General features: G+C 45.5%; 1 protein-coding gene across 1 annotated transcript in view; it reads left to right on the forward strand.

Annotated features, from left to right (window-relative positions):
• The first annotated feature begins 1,051 nt into the window (after positions 1-1,051).
• BCAR3 (BCAR3 adaptor protein, NSP family member) overlaps positions 1,052-23,380 on the forward strand; it is a 97,828-nt gene continuing 75,499 nt past the window's right edge. The window contains exon 1 of the mRNA XM_060232239.1: positions 1,052-1,383. Coding sequence (XP_060088222.1) covers positions 1,064-1,383 — 320 coding nt within the window. The 5' untranslated portion in view covers positions 1,052-1,063. The remainder of the gene's footprint in view (positions 1,384-23,380) is intronic.

Consider the following 23,380-nt stretch of genomic DNA (forward strand, 5'->3'; position numbering starts at 1 on the left):
GCAGCTGCTGGGGGACAGGAAGACTGTATTCAGGAGAACGGCACTGCTGTAGTTTTATTTATTTTAGGGAATGGAAACATCTCCATGTATTTTCTGAGCTGGACCTGGCAACCAACTCCTGTCTGTCACAAATATGCTTCCACTACCACCAAGGACTTTTTTTGTTGTTGTTTTCCAGTAGAAAATACAGAAATTAAGGGAACACTGGAAAACACTAGGGAAGCATTTTTCCACTTTTGGTAGGGATATCTCTGGAAGATAAATTTGTAATCAAAATGTGTAGTAGGAAGATTTTAATGTGAAACTCATAAAATAGTAGTTCCTGGATTACATTTTCAAGAATATCTTCATTATTTAAATGTGAGTTTTATTCACAATATGCTATAATTGTGGTTATATAAGTTATTGAAGAGTTCAGTGTTTTCAGTGACAAAAGTATCCAAATATGCTGCTAGTCCTATTGTGAATGTATGAGACTGTTTCGGTCAAAATGCCTTTTTTTGTTTACTTTCATTTTCCTCTTACTCTGAGATAGCAGAATGCAGGATCCATGGGTTAGGATGCAGGAATTTGAACTGAAGTACTCTCACTCACAATTTTGCTTCTAGAAAAAGAAGGCATTAATATTCTTCAGTTTCATAAATATGGCAAATAGTACAATTTTATGTTAGCTGAATGATGCATGTTCTGTTTATGAAGCAGTACATTAAATGTCGGGCTGATAAAAATATTACATATATTTTAATTTTCTCTGAAGTATGTTCTTTTTCTCTGAGAGGGGAAGTTGTCCCTCACCATGACTTCAAAATTTTTAGAAGTTTCACATCCCTCAGTATGATGACATCTGGGAATTCTAATTAGTATTATTTGTGGTGGCTGGCTTTTCTTGGACTTCACTGGTTACAAGGGCTGGCAGTTGATGACCCTTACATTTAGAATATGCACATTTTTATATCCTCCTTTTAATCTAATGAAAGGTACTCATTTTCTGACTTTCTCATCTTTTTAAGTAAATAGTTTTTGTGCTTATGCCATGCATACCTTTTGTTTTCTAGAGCTAAGAATGATAGCAGCTGGGAAATTTGCAAGTCTACCAAGAAACATGCAGATGAATCATGAGTTCTCGCTGGCTTCTTCTATGGATCTTCTAAGCAGCAAACCATCTCTGGTTGAACATCACTCCAATACTTGTCAAGATGTTTCTATCCATGGCACCCTTCCACGGAAGAAAAAGGGGGCCGTTCCTGCTAGATCCTGTGATGTCTTTAGCCATGTAGGAACCTTGCCTTACTCTAAAGGACATCGACCTCTGGGGCCCTTCATTCAAGATATCATAGAGGAATATCCCCTGCAAAACTGGAAGAATGACAGCTTCCACCACAGGTATGTTTAAACTACCAATAAATGCTAGTTAAATGTATTGGCAGTTCTAATAATACTCAAGAGAGGTGTGTTCACAATCCAAGAAAAAAAAGAGAGGCTATTCTGGTTTTTAATACTTATTAGGTGTTACATTTATTTGTTTAAAAAAGCATTTATTAAATTTATAGAGCACCCTTCCCCAAAGGTCTCAAGGCAGTGCACAACAGGTTAAAATGCAGCACATTAATTTCCATTTACAGTAAAATTAGCTGCACTATGTCATGAGCCCTGACGAGGAGGAGCTGGAAGAGTTGCCAGCCAGTTCCTCAGCTGAACAGCAGCTGGCCCATCAATCACTCTCCACGCACCAGTGTCAGCTGTTGACAATCAATCTCCTCCAAGCTCTCCTCCTTCCATCTCAAGAGTTCAAAGCAGGCTCCGGAAAGAACGTTCAGAGTGAAGGCATGAGGCATGCTGATGCTTCAGATCTCTCAGCCCTGAGTTCTAGCAAAGTCACTGCCACCCAGGGAGCAGGCTGATTGAAACTCCCATATAGTTCCCACCCAGGACCTGGTAACCTTGTGGAAGCAACAAGTCTATTCTCTGGCTTGCATCCACACTCCTTCCTGATCCTGACCTGCTTGATTTCCTTGGCACCCTGACCTTTTGGCTTTTGGACATTGACTTCTGATTCCGGTTTGTGATTCTGCATTGGTGACTTGGCTCCTGCTTGACTTCCTGGACTTTGACCTTGGACTGGCTTTGGACTCCTGCCTGCCTGCACCCTGAGAACGTGACACACTAGTTGATGGTATAAAATTGTGCTTCATTCCCTCCCTCGGGCAGATCAGGGGACTGGTCATGGAGGAGGCCAAAGGGAGAGCCACAGTGTAGACCATTGCTGTCCTCAATTGTAGGTGCGGCCTATGGTTAATAAAATAATACAATAAAATAATAAAAAGCACTTCCTGCACTCTGATAACTTCAGTGTGACACAACTGAACCTCCTTCTTGTGTATGTACTTTAACTGTGTTTGTGGTCTGTTTAATTGTTATTTTTATACATTGTATTTTTAAAAGTTTGTTTTAATGTTTTCTGCTGCCTTGAGGCCCTAAGCTGTGTGGAAAAGTGGCATTAAAATGTTTAAATAAAATAAATATGCTTAATGACTAGGGTTGCCATGCCAGGTCTGACTCAGGAAATATTTGGGGACTTTGGGGGTGGAGCCAGAAGACTTTGAGAGTGGAGTTGTGACAAGCATGACTGAACTCCAAAAGGAGTTCTGGACATCACATATAAAAGGACTGTGCTCCTTTTAACTGCTTTCCTTCATTGGAAATAATAGAGGATGGGGGCACCTTCTTTTGGGGCTCATAGAATTGGATCCTCTGGTCCAATCTTTTTGAAACTTGGAGGTGTTTTTTTTTTTTAAGGATGGTACCAGATACTGTGCTGAAAATTTGGTCCCAAACAACCCCCCGGATACTTATGGATTAATTCTCCATTATACCCTATGACAGGGCTTTTTTTACAGAAAAGGCCCAGCAGGAACTCATTTGCATATTAGGCCACATCCCCTGACATCACCATTGTTTTCCAGCAGGAATGCATTTGCATTTCAGGCCACACTCCCTGACATCACCATTGTTCTTCACAGGGCTTTTTTGTAGAGAAAGCCCAGCAGGAACTAATTTGCATATTAGGCCATACTCCTGACACCAAGCCAGCCGGAACTGCGTTCCTGTGTGCTCCTATGGGGACCAACCTAGTGTACACCCCCCCTCCACTTTCTGATAACCCTGAAAGGGGGAGAGGGTCTTCAAACCAGGGGATCCTGTGTCCTCAACTGGGGAATGGCAGCCCTAGAACAGCACAGTAAAGAGCAACAGTTTGAAGTAAAAGTTAAAATAGATTGTACAATAAAGAGCTCTTATTTTTTAAATTTAATTTTATTTAAAAAATTATGTCATTGTTAAAAAACTCCACTATTTACAGATAACAACATGAATAGTGAAAAAACTATTCACTATTCAAGATCGCTTTTATAAAAGCCTTAAAATAGCTATTGGCAAGCAGTATACAAAATTATCACAGACGTTTTAAAATCAACGGCAGTATCTAAAGTTATTTTCCCAAATGTTTTTTTAACCCAGTATAAATAATTGCTCTAATATGAGAATTTGGGCCTTGTGTGAGGCTTTAGAAAAGACTTAAGCCATGAAAATGGATTTAAACATTACCTCTTGTTTCTGATGAATTAGTTTTGTTTACAGTGTGCATACATTTACATGTATATGGAGAACAGCTGGATTCAAGTCCAGAAGAGCACCTAGAGACCAAGAAGATTTTCAGTGTATGAGCTTCCGAGAGTCAACATTCCCTTCGTCTCAGTGACTCTCAAAAGTTCTTACCCTGAAAATCTTGCTCTCTAAGGACTTGAATCTAGCTGTTCCACTGTAGATCAGCATGGCTACCCTCTGAAAATATAAAAGGAGAAGCATCATATAATTTAATATGTTGCCCTTTTATAGGCATTTTATTTGTTTACTTACCTGCAGCAGCCATTTGTGAGTGCACATGTTAGCATAAAAAAGGCAGGTGCAAGTATAATGGTAAATAAACTTTCACAACCACATAAAAATGTGTGTAGAAGTATTAGGTCCCATCTTCCCTTGTGTGCAGCCCTAAACAGAATCAACATTATATTTGAATCTTATCCTTTTTGGTAGGAATTATGGCAATGAGAATTGTGGTCCATGTATGTTGCCCAGTTGCTCTTTACTATGCTTTGTGATCAGTGAAGGGAAACCCTTTTTTTTGGGGGGGGGGGGGGGACTTTTTATAAACTAACAGATGTGACTGCCTTCCACTACCCAAACAAAAGCAACAAGCTTCTTGTACATAAAATGCATCTTTGTCTGTTCTGGGTTCTAATTTGTGCCTTTATTTTCTAAAAAAGTCTTCAGTTTCATTTGACACATTCAAAGCCCTGTGCTTTTACAGACTCTAGTGGTCTCTCCTTCTTTTTGGTGGACAGTGTAAGGAGGCAACGTATTAGAATAAAAATAGGATATACAGTGAATGTACCCTAAGTAAGTTATATTTGCATGTGTGCCAGCTATTTATCTATTACCTTGGAAAATGATACCCAAAGAAGAGCTTTTACCTTTGCTAGATTTTCTGCTCTGCCGTAATTCCCTGTAAAGCAGATCTTAGGTTGTCCTCTCTGCTGTACAGTAGATTGCAAGGGGTGGTTTGTATGTTGCCTAAAAGCTGTAGTGGCCAGCAGTCTAGTTTACAAATGCCTGGTGGAAGCAGTCTTGCAGGCTTTGCGGAACTGTATGAGCTCTCGCAGGGCCCTGACCTCTTCTGGCAACTCATTCCACCAGCATGGAGCCACTACAGAAAAGGCTCTGGCTCTAGTTATTGAGGGTAGATATCATAAAATTCCACTGGTAGAGAGATTTTGTCCTTGTAATTGTGGAGAGGTAGAGACGATGATACATGTGTTTCTCCACTGTTCTTTTTAAAATGGGTTCGTACTGTACATATTCTCCCATTACTTGAACACTGTTCAGATGCTTCTGATTCAGGTATTATAAATTTGCTCTTGTCTGATGATAATACAGAGATCACTTGGAAAGTAGCTAGATTTTGTTCCCAAGCAATGAAACTTCATACTATTCACAGGGTATTGAAGAAGAAGTTAGAGAGGGATTCTTATCTATATCTGCCTGATTGGAATTTAGATTATTGTTTCAGTATTTTTATTAACAGGGTCTTGGAGGCTTTCTTGGTTTGTATTTGTTGATTTTTATCAATTAATATGAGTGTTTTAGAGGTTTTGTTTGTATTCTGGTCATGGACTGTAATAAATTTTATTTTATTACTATTACTGCATGTGATAAAGTATTTTTATTAGGCTTATCTTTTTGTAGCATCTTAGGAGCAAACAGTACAATCATTAAACTGAGTCCATGTGATGTACCCTTCCCCTTCCCTGCGCAAGATAACTGAGTCTCCAGCAAACCCTGGGCATATTTGGGACTGGAAGCATATGTGGCTCAACTGGTATGTAGCAGCTGTTGATGATGCCACAACTGGCTGTAAGAGCTGCTCCTTGGATGTTACAGGCTTGAGACTTGTGGTTGTGAAGAGTTGTGACCTATCTAGGTGTTCGCCTGGAGTTCGCTGGAGTTAAAGTGATTTGAGTGTCATTGTAGCACGGGACAGGAGGCAGATGTGTGCATGTGGAGGCGTTTTTATGGTCTGCCTGCCTCCCGCCCCCCAGGTGGCTTTAAATGCCCGTCTGTTCTCAGCCTATATGTTTCTTTTCTCCTCTTGGACCATGAACCTTGGATCAGGAATAAAGTGGCCAGATTCTGTGCAGTTGCTAGAGTCTATCATAGCTCTGTATTTATTCAGTTAATCATATTTGCTTATTTTTGTGTAATCTATGTAACATTTTACTGTAATGTTTCTTGTAATTTACCTGTGTTGGCCTTTGACCATAATAAACAAATCATTTTTTAAAAAAATGAATGCACAAATCAATTCACAAAGAAAATTGATGGGGAAGTTATTTGGCTAGATTTCCTTGACATATGTTAAGTGATTGAGGGATTTGGTGGTGATGGTGGGAATTCTGTCATTAATAAAATATGGTGCAGCAGTTAGTGTGTTAGATTAGAATCAGGGACAAAGGGGTTCAGTCCCTTCTCACTGACCTAGTGCCATTAATTGCCTATCCAGGTGAGAACCACGTACACTACCTGAGCTCCTTGGTGGAAGGGACAGGTAGAATCATGTGACAATTCCCCCCTCAAATCATATCACCCTGAAGTAGGCTGAGTGCCTGATTGGGAAATAAGCCTTAAATATTACTGTAACTCAAGGACGGAGCACTACGGAATACAGGAAAGCTTGTGTGATAAGTGAATGAGGATTGTGCTTTCTATTTTTATTAGTTTCCTTTTTTAATAAATGAGCTCATTTGTTCTATGAACTGAGCTTACCTTAAAGCAATCACTGTTTTCTGTGGTGTAGTTCCCATTTTAAAATGTATTGATTTGCTACTTTGGAGTATATAGGTTTTTAAACACCAAATTTCTGTTTGGCATAGAACTATAACTTTTGAAAAACAGCTTTGGAATATTGGCTGCTGTGTTTAAATGCAGGGCAGTGGTACGTGATGGTTTCTTGGCAGCATTGTTTACCACTGTCCAGCTGCTGCTAAATCACCAAGGGAGGTTGTGGAATCCTCAACTCTGGAGACCTTCAAAAAGAAGCTGTATATAATCACCTCTGAGGGTGGTTTTATGTTAATCCTATTTTCTATGCAGATAAATAGAATACAGATAACTAATGCTGTTTCAGCAGAATAGAAAGGAGGGGAGTGTGGGAATTGGATGGCTTCTGAAGGCCCTTCTGGGACAATAGTTGTACAATAGTGAATTTGTGACAGTATTTTAAAACAAATACAGTACAGTAAATTAACACCGTCCTACTAAAGTAAAAAAAAAAAGTTGTTATGAATGAGGTACATATCATGATGTCTTAGACAGAAAAAGGCTAGAAGAATGGGAAGTTGTAATACTAGAACTCCAGATTACGTTGTGCATGGACAATCTCAGAACAGATTTTGTGATGTCTGAAAACCTAGAGGTAGCCAGGTGAATGTTGTTCACCCAGATGTAATCAACAGTATTCACATGGTGTCTATCACAAAGTGTAGAATACATTAATCAGTTTTGGATCTTAATTAAATTTTTATGGGACTGTTGAGATCCACTAAATGTTTGGTAATTACGGTAAGATATTGCAGTGTAATCCAAAACAGAATGTTGTGTTCCTGTTTGTGCTTCCATGACATGTATCTGAAACCTAGTAACAGATAAGGATATTGCTGTGATCTGGTTACAAAACCATTGGTGTTGAAGTTTCATGGTTTTTCACGTTGTATCTTTTACCATTAAAACTAAAAGTAGAAATGAAGTCGCTAGCTTTGACGAAGCCTGTTAGGACAAGCAGAAACTCACAGGAACGCAGTTCCGGCTTGCTTTGTGTCAGGGGGTGTGGTCTAATATGCAAAGGAGTTCCTACTAGAACTTTTCTACAAAAAGCCCTGGGTGAAACAATGGTGATGTCGGGGGGTGTTGGCTAATATGCAAATTAGTTCCTGCTGGGCTTTTCTTACAAAAATAGCACTGAGGTCAAGTAGTTAATTGTGAAGGATTTTTCAGTATCTGGGTTTCAAATGTAGTGTTCTAGAAAGAAGAGTGTTTAATGCTGACAGCTGTCTGACTTCAGAGTAAATACAAATCTGTGCCCTCATGGTAAGATGCTGTTCACTAGCTGGCAGGCATGGTGAGGGATTATAAGGCAACTAGAAGCTTTATTCTCTCATCTTTTTGTGAATAGTTGAAAGTAAGTAACTAACATGTAGTTTGTATCTTTACCTGATTGGTGGTGCTGCTGGATGACTGCATAATTCACAAAAGGTATGTGAGAGATCTGTGTTTGTGTGATCCAATTTTTTGCAGTCTCTCCCATCTGCCTTTTTCTAGGGTAAATCACACATATTGCCTAAACATACACAGCCCTATGTGTAGAACCCTCATATGAGATGTTAACTTTTGTGCAAAGTGATGTGTGTGTGTGTGGTAAAGGTAAAGCACCAGTTGCAAGCACCAGTTGTTTCCAATTCTGGGGTGATGTTGCATCATGACATTTTCATGGCAGACTTTTTATGGGGTGGTTTGCCGTTGCCTTCCTCAGTCATCTACACTTTACCCCCAGCAAGCTGGGTACTCATTTTACCCACCTTGCAAGGATGGATGGCTGAGTCAACCTTGAGCCAGCTACCTGAACCCAGCTTCTGCCGGGATCGAACTCAGGTCGTGAGCAGAGCTTGGACTGCAGTACTGCAGCTTACCACTCTGTGTCACAGGGCTCTTTAGTGTGTATGAGACCCCTGACCATATGAAGAGAATCCAAAGCCCAGATAAAAAAATTTAAATTGGGTTTAAGCTTTAGTGAGTGAGGATAAAACTTTTTAGATACTGGAATTAAACATTCCAAGGGAGAACAGTGGCTTAAAGCCATTGGAAGGAGACCAAATATCCTTTTCCCCTGATCTTTTGCCTCAGAAGGAATTGTGTTTTCTGTCTGTGAGAAGCAGTGAAGGACTTCTTTCAGTTTACTAAATCTTTAAAAGTCCAGGACTGTTACTCACAGTGGATGACTCTGAGAAGCCCCAGTCACTGTGTGTTGCTGTTTTCAGTCTGTAAACAGCATGGGCTCCTCTTCCGATGCTGCTCTCCCCATTCCCCCTTCATCTGCTTTGCACACAGCTGGAAGACAAGATCTTAAGTGTCTAGCAGTAGATCTGGATTAATATATCAGAGATGTCCTGCTGCCTGAGAATCCCTACTTGGAGAAGCTGGGATTTTATGTATGTGTCAATATTACCCCACCCCATCCCATTGGATCTTTCCCTTAAGCAGGCCTCATTTTGGGTAGGAACGTACAGGAGTGGAGCTCTGGAACCTCTAAATTTTATTGTGCTCTTTCTTTCCTACCCCCACCCCCTATGTTCAACCCCCCCTGTGAGAATTTTGCTGAACTCTTAAGATTTGACAAACTCTAATATTTTTCCCTATAAAAAGGGGGGGAAATAACCCAAACATATAAAGCAGAAAGATGGAAATCTTTGTTTTGCCATGGTGGCCACATAGGAGAAAGTAATTTTAAAAGAATGATGGGAGTAAGGTTTTATTATGACAATTATAATTCAAGAATAATTTTAAGGTAGATGCTGAGCTAATACAATTTAGTATACCTTCTGGTGATGTCAGGGGTGTGTGGTATTTGCAAATGAGTTATGCAAATGAGTTGTGCTAAAGAGCTCTGGCACCTCTTTTTCTACGAAATGACCCCTGCCCATAAGGGAAGCCTTATGGTTTATGAAGTTGTCCTGTCTTTCCCTTGTACAAATTGTGCAAATAATCTGAGATAGCATCAGAAGAAGAATGCTCTGTAGCTGTCTCCTAGAAGAATGCTCTGCAGACTTCTCCCAGGCCTTCCTTCATGTAAGCAGTTCTTGGAATTTGTGTGTTGTGTAAGTAATCTACCAGCCTTTCCCCAGGAAAGGGAAAACATTGCAAGTTAAAAATAATTTATCATAGCTAAAAATTGTCATTTTTCATTTGTTAAGTAATGTTGTTCTGTGCACGGTCTTGTGAAGGATAAACATTTCTGCCTTTTCCAGGACAAGAACCGGGTCTGTCTAGACTGGTATAGTATTTCCCAACCTGTACACCAGGGGAGAACTATGGCTATAGCATGAGAGATAAATGTATTTAAAGGTTTCTGAAATCATACAATTTCAGGCTGGGTAGTTGTTGTCATCTGCGGTAGAAGAGTTCGATTCAAGTCCAGCAGCACTTTAATGGCCAGAAGATTTCCGGGGTATGAGCTTTCAAGAGTCAAAATTCCCTTCATTAGGTATCTGATGTGTACCCTGAAATCTTACTGGTCTTACAGTGCTGCAGGACTTGAATCACAGATGAGGCTGTCTGCTGCATTTCTTCATACTTTACAGCTCCTCCAAACCACTAGGGTAATTCTGCCATGTCTCTGTTTTGGTTTTGATTGTATTGGTTGATAATTCAGTTATCAATAGTAGATAGTGCACCAGTACTATTTACTCAGGACCAATACTCTAAGCTGTGGAGTCTTGTGGGCAAAAATTCTACTTCATGAGCTACTGGTATTAAAGTTATAAGCTACTGCATAAATTAGCTTGCTCTGGGGCCATTTTTCCTGAGCTAAGGCGAAAACATGTGAGCGGGAGGCTAAAAAACTGTGAGCTAGCTCACATTAACTCAGCTTAGAGGGGACATTGCTCAGGACTGCTTAATATTTGAAGGAGTCAGTGCCTTTGAATTGCTTTGAAACTTTTCTTAGTCATTCTACAAGTAGACCTTTTAGGATGTTTGTGTTAAGTTGCAGAAAAGTGTGTTGTGGCTATCAGAAGTGTGGAAAATAGTGGCCTATCTTGAGTAGCCTTACTGTGTTCTATCTTGAGTCTAATTTTATGACTCATCTTCCCACAACAGATAGGCAAGCTTGAATGGTTGTTTTGTCTGACTTTTTCTTGTAGTATTTATAAAGCTGGAGTTAGATGGAGATGGGCATTCCTAAGAAAGGATGGTCAGTTTCTCTTTGAACCCTCCAAGCATAGTCTTATGTGTTTTTTTAAAAATGCCATATTCAATTTCTGATAGCTTCAGTACCATCTGTAGATCTCCACACTGGCCTTTACTATTATTGTTCCATCTTAAATGATATTATTGCTCCATCTTAAATAATATTTAAATAATTTTTAAGATGGAACAATAAGAGAGCGAGCTCTTGAGAAAATAAAACTGAAGTGAAAAAATATGAGTTATAAAATAAAGATTGCAGTCCTTTTAAGTGAAGTGATCTACTTACCCTAGAAGCCTACCAGAATAGTCTGAATAAGGATATTTCAGGGTGCAGTTACCTGCAGGTCTGGGCCTTAATAGATATTATTTACCAGATGATGTTGCTTATCTCCAGGAAACACCAGCTGCCCATATCTACATGGCAGAAATGTTCTAGGACAAGAGACTTTTTTCCAGGACTGTTGGGAATCCTTATTTTGCTATAGCTCTGCAATGCCATTGGTATTAACTTAATTTTTCCAATGTTAGACTGTGAAGGTTTTGCATTTTTATCTTTCCGATCTTGAAGATAAAAATGTTGATCCTAAAATAATAACAGAGGTGAACTAGAATTACAGGAACATTGAAAAGGGGAGGGAGAGTGGAGGAGGAGAACAAAAATGCAAACAGAGCTCTGGAATGCACAATGCCTTGTAGGCAACTGGTATATTGATTTATATTTCATTTTTTTAATTTAAAATTCCTTTCTTATCTTGTGCTGCTTCGTCAGGTCATCATTCCGTATCAGCTACTTAAATAAAGGAATTTAAAGAGAGAAGAAATGTGGCTGCTAAAATGTAGTTGTGCCTGCCTGTTTTTTTTTTGTTCCAGAAAGTGTTATGGCTGTTAATTCACAGGGGTCAGTTTTAAGTCTTTCCATGCTAGGAAGAACTTGGCCATAAAGCACATGGAGAAACTTCCTATGACTATATATACCAGACAAGAATTTTCTCTTGTATAGATCACAGTAGTTCTGATCCAACGCTTTATACATACAGCGTCTAAACATGTGTAGTCTTAGCCGGATCATTCATGGCAGTCATCATTCTGGGGTAGGTGTGTGGAACAAGAGATTAAATCCAGCCTCCTACTTCTCTTTCACTATCCCATCCTGATTGGAGATCTTATCAGGTGATTGGAGATCAGATGAATGGCTATACCTGGATTGGTTCTGAAATCCACCCATGCAGCACCCTTTTACAACCCCATCATCCTCTAAATTTACAGAAGTCTGCTTCTGTGTGTGTTCTTTCCCCTCCCCAGATATCTTGGAACCTTCTGATCATGAAAAGTCTTCAGAATAAAACAGTGTTTAATTTATATTTATATTTAAGCAGTCTTCTTTGTTGTTCAGAGGCTTAGCATAATGAAGGTGAAAGACAACTGTAGAGTTTAAAAGGAGCTCTGTACAAGATCAAAACAGAGAATCTTGACACCGCATCTAGACTGTTCTGGGGGATTTCTGCCCAGCCTTAAGTCAATCAAAGGACTGGCTTCGTCGTTTAAGTAAACAAATATATTGCAAAACCCCAATGAAGAGTCTTTTTGAGGATCCTGTAGATAGCTTACAACGTAGAGGCAGAAGAGAACATCAGTTCAGAGGGTTTGTGTTCCATTGTATGTGATTGCTGGGGTCATGTGAAGACAGAAAGGGGGATTCCCCAAGGGTAAGGAGTGTTTAATCCCACACATGCCCACTCTCCCCTCCAGGTCTGCCTGCCACCACCCTGGCTGAGATATTTTCAGAAGCCCCATGCTTTCCTTCCACATCTTACCTACCAAAGTACATTTCAATAGCCACCAGTATTACTCAAGATCTTCTTCGTGGTCTCTGTGCATCACACCGATGGGAGAAGGCACCAGCGCCGATCACGATCGGTAAACTTCAAAGCTGCGGATTTCCGCGTCTCCGCCCCAGTGCGCATGCCCAGGAGCCCCACCGCGCATGCCCACTGGGACGGGAGCGGAAATCCCGCCAGTTCTCTTCTGACCGCCGCGCTGATCGGTCGATCCTTGGCTACGGTCGGTGAACTTACTCCAATTTATTGGTTTCTTAGTTAGATAGCTGTTAGTTAGTTCCTAGTTAGTTTTAGCATAGTTAGTGTAGTTTTTCTGCTGCGCGGGAACGTAGGGTGAGTCTTCCACCCTCCGGGCGGCTTCCCTATCCGTTCCCCGCAATCCCTTCCCGCCGCTTTCCCTCGTATGGAAAGGCGGTGGGGATTTTTCAGACGGTGCGTCAAGTGTGGAAGCAAGATCGCACCGCCTGACGGACACTCGCTGTGTCTGTTGTGCCTTGGTGAACGCCACAAACCGGACTCGTGTGTGCATTGCTCCAAATTTTCCAAACAAACTCGGAAAAATCGGGCGGCGAGACTGGCGGCGGCGCTAATGGAACAGGCGCTTTCCCCCCGCAAAATGGCCAAAGAGCCGAAGGCCGCCACCGAACAGGTATCGGCACCGAAACCGGTCGATACCGAACAGGCCCCCTCCGACGCCGACTGCCCACAAAAACGCTCGGGCTCGGCTGAAACTTCGGATTCCTCAGTGCCTGTAAAGCGGCACAAGGAGGATCGAGGGGAGCACAGCAAGAAGGCCAAGAAGGCCGAAAAGGCGAAGTCTCGCAAGCCAGCCCTGCAGCTCTCGCCGGAGTCGGAGGATCCGTCGGTCCCGACGAGGACTGTTCCTCCTCTAAAGCTATTTGCATCGCCTCATCGACAGAGCCCTCTGGCACCCATGCCGACCCAGCTGGTCATATCGGATTCGGACTCCGAGATCGAACCGGCCCAACGCTTCGGCACCGACAGGAGCCCTCCCCCTCGACTGGGGACCCCCCGCTCCCGAAGCCCTCGGGACCGATGGGATTCATCCCGCGAGCATCGACCGGAGGCTCCCTCACCATGCCACACTGACGGTGACCGCTCTCCGCATCGGCCAGCGACTCACGTCCCGTGGGACCAGCGTCAATGGCAGTACTTATACGGCGCGTATCCCATGCAACCGCCTTTCCCGTGGCTCCAACCCAGACAGACGGAATGGGATCAACGCTCAGCCTCGTCATACCGGTCCCGCACTTCCTACCGCACCCCGAAGCACTCTGCATCGGCGTCGGTCTCGAAGCCGCCAGAGGTGGAACCTCGTCGGGAGTTGGTACAGCCTCCGGTGATTAAACCGAAAGCGCCTGTTGAACCCGAGTCGCCGCCACCCCGCAACCCGTCGGACCCCTCGCAGTCCCCTGGAGACTCTGCAAGGTCCATGCGGGACTCTTCCCCAGAGGAACTAGAGGGCTCCTCCCCGGCGGAACCCTCCCCACCGGAGAAGACGTCGGAGGAACAACCCATCTCCCCGTCGGAGGACTTGAAATCCTACGGGGATTTGATTAAGCGAATGGCCCAGGTACTATCGCTACCGACAGAACAACCACAGCCGGTGGTGACGGACACTGTATTCGACATCGTCCAGCGCGACACCTCGACCGCGGTTGCGCTTCCCCTGACGAATGTAATGCTCCAAACGGCAAAATCCTCATGGGATAAACCCGCTTCGACACCGGTGTCTTCCCGACGTCTCGATCACATGTATCGAATCCAGGAGAGCACTGCGGACTTCTTATACACCCACCCAAAGCCGAACTCGGTGGTTGTGTCTTCGTCGTCCAAAGCGAAGAAGACACACTCCACGCCTCCGGACAAGGAAGGCAGGAAACTGGACTCCATGGGTCGCAGACTTTATTCGGCGGGTTCCCTGGGCGTAAAGATAGCCAACTACTCTGCCTGTATGGGCAGATACCAGTATGCGCTGTGGGACCAGGTTTCCAGCATTCTGCCCGCCCTGCCAGATCAGAGCAGGTCTGCTCTCCGGAAGCTGCAGAAAGAAGGGATGTTGCTGGCTAAACAGCAGCTGAATGCATCCAAGCACTCTGGGGACACTTGCTCAAAGGCTTTGACTACCGCCATATCGTTGAGGCGTCATTCATGGCTCAGGTCTACCGCCCTCCAGCCTGACACTCAGGCTTACATCGAGGATCTTCCCTTCGATGGTTCGGGCCTCTTTAGCTCTAACACGGACTCCGTCCTCCAGGAGCTCGATAAGAGCATGAAGACGTCCAGGAACCTGGGGGTGTCAGCGTCCCGCCTGACGGCTAAGCGCCAGTGGACAAAATCGTGGCAGAGGAAACCATACGCAAAGTCTCCAGAGCGCTCGTGGCGCCCGAAGCAGGCGTCTTCCTTCCCACGTCAGCAGTACTCCGCGAAGCCCAAGTACTCTCCACCTGCCACCCAGTCTGTCAGACAGAAGGGCTCTAAGCAGCAGAAGCAGAGCCTTTGACTCCCTCCGGGCAGCTCGCCCACCCACGGCTGTGGACTCTATCCGCCTTTCCCGCTTCCTCTCCGTATGGGGCCGCATTACATCGGACCTCTGGGTCCTGGCTATCATACGGCGGGGATACAAGATAGAATTTCTGCAACACCCCCCGACTCACAAATTCGTATACACCTCACCGTCCCCGACTCTTCAAGAGGAGGTGCAATCCCTCCTCCTGAAAGGGGCCATCGAAGTCGTACCGGAGGATCAACGGGGTCAGGGCTTCTACTCCCGCTACTTTACGGTCCCCAAGCGGGATGGGGGCTTTTGGCCTATCATGGACCTCCGTGCGCTGAACTTTTTTGTCCGATGCGACAAGTTCCGTATGACTTCCCTGAAGTGCATCCTTCCTCTACTCAGATCAGGCAACTGGATGGCCACCCTAGATCTGAAGGATGCGTACTTCCATATTTCTATCCTTCCCTCCCATCGCCAATTCCTACGTTTCACTATTGGGGATGCCCATTTCCAATACCGGGCCCTCCCCTTCGGCCTATGCACTGCTCCGAGGGTCTTTACCAAGACCATGGTGGTCGTCGCGGCTCACCTGCGGCTGCAGGGGGTAACGGTGTTCCCGTATATCGACGACTGGTTGATTGTGGCGAATTCACGGGAATCACTGATGCGACACATCAATCTCACTCTTGCTCTGCTAGCAAACCTGGGCCTCCAAGTCAACTGGGGGAAGTCCCATCTACAGCCTGCTCAACGGGTACAGTTTATCGGCGCAGTCCTGGACTCGGTGGCCTGCAGAGCGTTCCTCCCTCTAGATCGCGCAGCAGTCATCATCCGGACGGTCTGTCTTTTCCGCCAGAACCCCATGGTGCGCGCTCGTCAGGTTCAGCGCCTCTTGGGGCTCATGGCGGCGACGACGGGGGTCTTGGGCCTGACGAGGCTTCGCATGCGCCCGTTACAGCTGTGGTTCCTCCGGGTCTTCAACTGCAACAGCGACCCTCTGTCTCGTCTACTGACAGTCCCTCCCGAGATACTGAAGTCCCTGGACTGGTGGGGGATAGAGCACAACCTAGTGGAGGGGGTCCCGTTTCAGAGACCTCTGCCTTCCATCACGGTGACGACAGACGCATCCCTGTGGGGATGGGGGGCTCATGCCTCGGGACTGTGCGTGGGGGCCCCGTGGCCCAGTCGTCTACAGTGTCAGCACATCAACTTCTTGGAGCTGATGGCAGTGTTTCATGCCCTGCACTCCTTCCAGACTCTGATTCGGGGCAGGTCTATAGCTGTTCTGACAGACAACACCACGGCTATGGCCTACCTGAATCGGCAAGGGGGCACGGTGTCCCGCAGCCTGTGCAGACTGGCCATGAGTATCTGGGAGATGTGTGGGTCCCTGGGGATATCCCTGGTGGCCACTCACCTCCCGGGGGAACAGAACGTTCGAGCGGACTTTCTCAGCCGAGGTCGGGCGTTGCTCCACGAGTGGGAGCTGAATTGGGACTGTCTGGAACCGGTCTTCCGGCGCTGGGGCACGCCAGAGCGACATGGGGCAACAAGAAGTGCAGGATGTTCTGCAGCAGAGGGGGAGCGGATCCCAGGTCCCTGGGAGACAGCCTCCTTATCCCGTGGCGCTGGCACAGAGTGTACCTGTTTCCCCCCGTCCCACTCATTACTCGGGTGCTGCAGAAGATTCTGCAGGACCGGCCAGTGGGCATCCTCATAACACCGTGGTGGCCGAGGCAGCAGTGGTTTCCACTCCTCCTGGAGCTGGCCAAGGGCGAGTTTCACCACTTCCCACAAGTGCCGGACCTCTTACTGTCGCACCACGGTCGGGTACTTCATCACGATGTCCCGCACCTGAAACTCACAGCGTGGCGCCTGAGCCGCGACAGCTATCTGAGAAAGTGAGATTTGTTCTGATGAACTGCAGGAAGCTTTCCACGCGTACATCGTACTCGTATAAGTGGAGCAGATTCTCCAGTTTTGCTGAGGCGGCAGGGGTCCACCCGCGTGAAGCGGGTCTGCCAGTTATCTTGGATTTCTTAATCTCCTTAGTAGATGCGGGCCTGGCGGCTACGTCAGTGCGCGTCTACTTGGCTGCCATCTCGGCAGAACACCCTCGGGTGGATGGACATTCTGTTTTTGCCCACCCGGATACCAAGAGATTCCTGAAGGGCCTCGCTCGGCTATTTCCGGCAGTGCGGGCGCCCGCCCCCACCTGGGACCTGGTCTTAGTGCTCAAGGCTCTAACCGGCAAGCCGTTTGAGCCAATGGCCACCTGTGCTCCGCACCTCTTGGCATGGAAGACGGCCTTCCTAGTGGCGGTGACGTCGGCCAGGCGAGTGGGCGAATTGGCGGCCCTCCGAAGTGATGCCCCCTATTTGTCCTTCACGCCAGAGGGGGCAGTGCTCCGTCCGGACATTACTTTCTTACCGAAAGTCTTGTCCTCCTTCCACCTCAACGCTGACATTTCGTTGCCGGCTTACTACCCCAACCCGGCGTCGGAATCGGAGCGCCGGCTACACGCTCTCGATGTAAAAAGGGCGTTATCCTTCTACGTACATCGTACGAAGGGCTCGCGAAAGGACCCCCGCTTGTTCGTGTCTTACGCAACTGCGACGAGGGGGCAGAGAATATCGTCCCAGAGACTGTCCAGGTGGATTGTCGAGACGATTCGGCTCTGTTACCTGCTCTGCAAGACGCCGCTTCCGGGGCCGGTGCGGGCCCATTCCACTAGGGCGATGGCCACCTCGGCGGCATTCATGAGGGGTGTACCCCTTCAGAACATCTGCAAGGCTGCGACATGGGCGTCACCGCACACCTTCGTGTTGCACTATGCCCTGGACCTGAGGCGTCATCGGGAGGCTTTGGTGGGTCGTGCTGTGCTGCAATCTGTTTCCTACTGACGAACCGTGGCACCCTCCTCCAGGTATGCTTAGCTTGCTAGTCTCCCATCGGTGTGATGCACAGAGACCACGAAGAAGATAAACAGGTTTCCTACCTGTAACTGATGATCTTCGAGTGGTCATCTGTGCAGTCACACTACCCGCCCTCCTTCCCCTCTGCGGCCGGTCCGTCAGTGGGCTGACGCAGCGGTCAGAAGGAACTGGCGGGATGTCCGCTCCCGTCCCAGTGGGCATGCGCGGTGGGGCTCCTGGGCATGCGCACTGGGGCGGAGATGCGGAAATCCGCAGCTTTGAAGTTTACCGATCGTGATCGGCGCTGGCGCCTTCTCCCATCGGTGTGACTGCACAGATGACCACTCGAAGATCATCAGTTACAGGTAGGAAACCTGTTTATCTTCTGCTTCCCCAACCAGCATATGCACCTACTTGCAGCTTCCTATGATGAAGAGCTAAACCACTCCTTACCCTTTATAGCATGTAGTGTCTGGCTCCCTCCACCATTTCCTAGTTTGCATTATGGATCACTGCATAGGGGGAGATGATGTTTCAGTCTCCTCCCTTCATTTTCCTTATCCAGAACAGCCCCAGAGAGTATTGTTTATTGTAGGTATTTACAGGGGATTTTGAAAAATGTGATTGCTTGCCTGAAAGGAGTACAGTCCAGGCTGTTCTGCCTTCTCAGCACTCTGCCACCTCATTCTGCTGCATGAGCAGACAAGGCCATTGATAAATGGGATTGGCTTTTCTTTCAATAAATGAATTGTATCTATTTGAAGAAGAGATGTTGCAGTCCTTGTTTTCTTTTTCTCCCAAGACATGATAAAGCAGGATTAAGGGTCCTCAGATATAAGGCCCACAGGCCTAAGTAGACTTCATATTGCAGGCAGCCCAAATTAGGGTTCCTCCCCCTTCATTTGGTGTAGTGGTTAAGTGTAAGGACTCTTATCTGGGAAAACCAGGTTTGATTCCCCACTTCTCCACTTGCACCTGCTGGAATGGCCTTGGGTTAGCCATAGCTCTAGTAGGAGTTGTCCTTGAAAGGGCAGCTGCTGTGAGAGCCCTCTCAGCCCCACCCACCTCACAGGGTGTCTGTTGTGGGGGAGGAAGGTAAAGGAGACTGTGAGCTGCTCTGAGATTTGGAGAGGAGGGTGGGATATAAATCCAGTATCATCATCATCCTTTCCTCTAAATATGAAGAGACTCCTTATCCTCTTATCTCTATTAAAGCTTGTCTGGTCATTAGGTGCCCTGTTTTCAAGATGTACATTTTGGCTCAGATTTGGCAGTAGGACTGTAACTAGTAATTTGAGGGCATCACTGGATGACAGTATTGTTGTGTAGCTCCTTGCTGAGTACACTCAGCTAAGAGGAGTTCCTCCTGCCTGTCCTGTCAGGTTTCACAAATTATTTGGACGTAAAACTGGAATCTTGCAAACAGAATTGCCCCCTCCAGGTTGGGATATTCCTGGAAATTTGGGGGTGGAGTTTGGGGAGGGAACTCATCAAAGATGTGTTGTGATAGAGTTTACCTTATGCTTCTTTGTAGTGGAACTGATTCCTGTAATCTGGAGTTCAGTTGTAATTTTGGGGGAATCCCAGGCCTTGCCTTGAGGTTGGCAGCTGTTCATGCAAATGCTGTGCTGCAGCCCACATAGATGTGCCTTGTTCTGGCACCATTTGTATCAAGCTCATAAACAACCACATTCTTGTGGTACAAGAATTACTTCCAGCCAGGGCACTTTTTCTAGTAGGAGCTCCTCTACATATTAGGCCACGCCCCCCTGATGTAGCAAATCCTCTGAGAGCTTAGAGGGCTCTTAGTACAGGGCCTATTGTAAGCTCCAGTATGAGTAGCTACATCAGAGGGTGTGGTCTAATATGCAGATGAGTTCCTGCTAGAAAAAGAGCCCTGCAAGTTCCAGCCAGGTGAGATAGGAAGTTTTTGTACATGGGGACGAGGCTATTTTCAGGTTTTTAGATGTGCCATAAGTTCCTAGCAACTTTTGTTTGTAAGATGTACAGTTCTGCCGGGCCTGCAAGACCGTCCTCTTCCAGCTGGCTTTTTAATGTGGAATTATTATACTGTCATTATGCAAAGCTATGTTATATTTGTAGCACTAAACTAATCTGTGGTTTTAAACTCTGGTTTTATTGATGCTTTAATGTTTAACTGATGAATAATTGTAAATTGGGGTATTTTATTTTGTTTTATTATTGTACTACTGTATACTGTATTTTATATTATGTGAGCCGCCCTGAGCCTGCTCCGGCGGGGAGGGCGGGATATAAATTAAAAATATTATGTTCAGTGTTCCTTGCCTCCCTACCTCTGGCAAAGTGCATCTGCTCTCTTCCAACAGAAAATCCAGCACATGGGAAAGGCAGTAGCTCCTCCTTTGTTCCATGGGGAACATGAACATTGTGCTTCTGCAGGCAGGAACACACACACACCTCCTCCCCTTCTGTCTCTGTGGAGGAAAGATGTTCTTGATATCTCCTGCAAATGATCAGAATGAGGAAAAGAAAATACTCTTCTTTTGGTCCACATTGCTATTGGGAGGCAGAAAGTAGACTTTTGTGGACAACAGCAGTAGGGCAGGCTTGTGCTTTCTGCAGAAGCGTACATGAGCATGAGTATTTAAGAGTTTCTAACTTCAAAAATTTGAACAAGGCACAGCTATGTGGGCTGTGGCGCAGGATTTGCACAAACTGTCTTCCCTCCATAGAATTATATGTGAATATCGCAAGACTTGATGAAGAGAGGGGAGGGTTTGTGGTGTTCCAAATTAATGACATGGCTAAGTAAGACAAGTCAAAATTTGGGCACCAGTGATTATATTCCTCTTGAGTAGGATTTGGTCTTTCTTTCAGGAAGGACATCTACTGTTGGGAAGGAAAAAGGAAAGGAAAGGTCCCCTGTACAAGCACCAGTCGTTTCCGACTCTAGGGTGATGTTGCTTTCACGGCAGACTTTTTACGGGGTGGTTTGCTATTGCTTTCCCCAGTCATCTACACTTTCCTCCCATCAAGCTGGGTACTCATTTTACGGACCTCAGAAGGATGGAAGGCTGAGTCCAATTGAGCCGGCTACCTGAACCAGCTCCCGCTGGGATCAAACTCAGGTTGTGAGCAGAGCTTAGGACTGCAGTACTGCAGCTTTAACACTCTGCTCCACAGGGTTCTGTTGGGAAAGAAAGATGCTAAACAGAATGGTTCAAGAACAAGGGGTGTGGCAACAGGAACAACTACACAAGGCAGACCTCTTACTTATCCTTGGAACGAGAGATATTTTTCTGCCTTATCTCTTCTGGACTTGAATATCTTGTTGAGGATGACACTTTAAATTAAATGTCGAGGAGGGAGCAGGTAGGGTTAGAAAATAAATCATCTTGCAACGTATTTTTTCTGGAGGAGAAAGTGATGTTGCTATGCATGCAGTGGGGCTAACAAGAGTTTTTATTAGTTTATTTACATTTATAGTTTTTCCTTTAAGAGCCCCATTGCGCTGTGTTAAAGCTGCAGTACTGCAGTCCTAAGCTCTGCTCATGACCTGAGTTTGATCCCCGGCAGAAGCTAGGTTTTTAGGTAGCCGGCTGGAGGTTGACTCAGCCTTCCATCCTTCCGAGGTCGGTAAAATGAGTACCCAGCTTGCTGGGGGGAAAGTGTAGATGACTGGGGAAAGCAATGGCAAACCATCCGGTAAAAAGTCTGCCGTGAAAATGTGAAAGCAACATCATCTTAGAGTTGGAAATGACTGGTGCTTGCACAGGGGACCTTTCCTTTCCTTTTCCCAAGGTCTCAGTGCAGGCTGTACAGATTTTTGTCTTCTCCAGGTTATAGACACCGCTCCCCCCCCCGCCCCCGGTGGTGCCTTCTTGCCAGGCATTCTGGAGCAGAATAATGACAGGAAGGACTCTGAATGATGTTTTGATGCTGGCATTTGTTCCTCCTGTTTTAGTCCATGATTTTCACTGCTGTGCGATGTGTACTGCCTACAGTTTTTAGGCAGAAAGAAGGGGTGAATGAATGAGAAGAAGAGAAGATTGGATTTATATCCTGCCCTTCACTACCTGAAGTTGTCTCAGAGTGGTTTACAATCTCTTTTCCCTCCTCACAGCAGACACTTTGTGAGGTAGGTGGAGCTGGGAGAGCTCTGACAAAAACTACTCTTGAGAGGAACAGCTCTGTGAGAACTTGTGACTGACTCAAGGTCACATCAGCAGATGCATTGGAGGAGTAGGGAATCAAGCCTGGTTCTCCCAAATGAGAGTCCACACACTTAACCACTTCACCAAGCTGGCAGGTAGGAGGGGCAAGATCCATCCAGCTATAGCTAGCTGATGAGGAATGGGTCTTGCGAAGTACCTGACCACACCAAACCCTGATGCTGTCGATGTTTGCACAAAGCCAGTATGCAGGGGAGGAAGCTTAGGAACCTCCCGTTTATGGTAACTGAATGAGATCTGGGCTGGATTTTTTTGTTCTTCCTCCATTTCAGCTATAGGTACCTGGTGTGAAAAGAGATGTGAGCTGAAAAACAAGAGCCAAAGGGTTCTTGGCCTGTAGCTTGCCTCCTGGGTGAGCCTTATAGTGATCAGAGTGATGGACTATGTAAGAAAACCTGGTTCAAATCCTAACTTTGCTATAAATATTGTTGAGCCAGTTGTTCTCTCAGCCTAACTTATCTTACAGGGTTTTTGTGAAGGTAAAATAGAGGGGGAGAGCCCATGTACTTGAGCTTGAGTTCCATCAAGGAAGGGTGAGATAAAAATCAGTTCAAATGCCAAATCAAAGTACATTGTCAAGTCCCATGCTTAGACCTGCCCTATTGGAAAAATGGGATTTCAGCATCCTTCTGTGTTACTGCATTGACTTTCAGTTGACTACCTAGTGGAAGCCTCTTGGTTGTTAGCTTATAAGAAACATCACAGCCAAACACCTATCCCATTTTGACTACCTTTAAAAAAAATTACAAATAGGGTTCCTTCAGCACCTATCACCGCATATGTGACTAAGATTACCAAAATTGTCTGCCTGATACCAGAACAAAAACCCTTTAACTAAAAACAAAAACCAGCGTTTGAAACTTGGTTGGGTTTTCCTGTCAGATATGCTAAGATGGAGAAAAAGGCCCGATTCATCTAGAAGATTAACCTAGTAAAAGGCAAGCCTCAACATTAACTGTCAACTTGTTTTTCCTGCCGTGTGTATCGAATGTCAGTGATGTCACGCAAACGGGTCAGAAGTTAATGCTATTCCTCAAATGGGAAGCTGCTTTTTGTTCTCTTATCTTCTGAAGGACTCGACAGCTTTTCCTTTCCAATGCTAATGAGCCACTCTTATACATCAAATGCTCTTTTGTTGACATGGAAATAAGGCTTATCTGATCACTGAGAATCCAAACATACAGAGGAAAGTCAGCACGTGAACCCATGATTTAGTTAATTCCATACACAAGTAGGGAGAAGCATCCCTCAATCCTAATGTGCACCTTTGAGCAAACAGCCAGACAAATCAACAGAAAGCTAAACATCCTTTAACTAGGAGTT

The sequence above is a fragment of the Heteronotia binoei genome, chromosome 2, assembly GCF_032191835.1.
Source record: "Heteronotia binoei isolate CCM8104 ecotype False Entrance Well chromosome 2, APGP_CSIRO_Hbin_v1, whole genome shotgun sequence".
Taxonomy (NCBI): domain Eukaryota; kingdom Metazoa; phylum Chordata; class Lepidosauria; order Squamata; family Gekkonidae; genus Heteronotia; species Heteronotia binoei.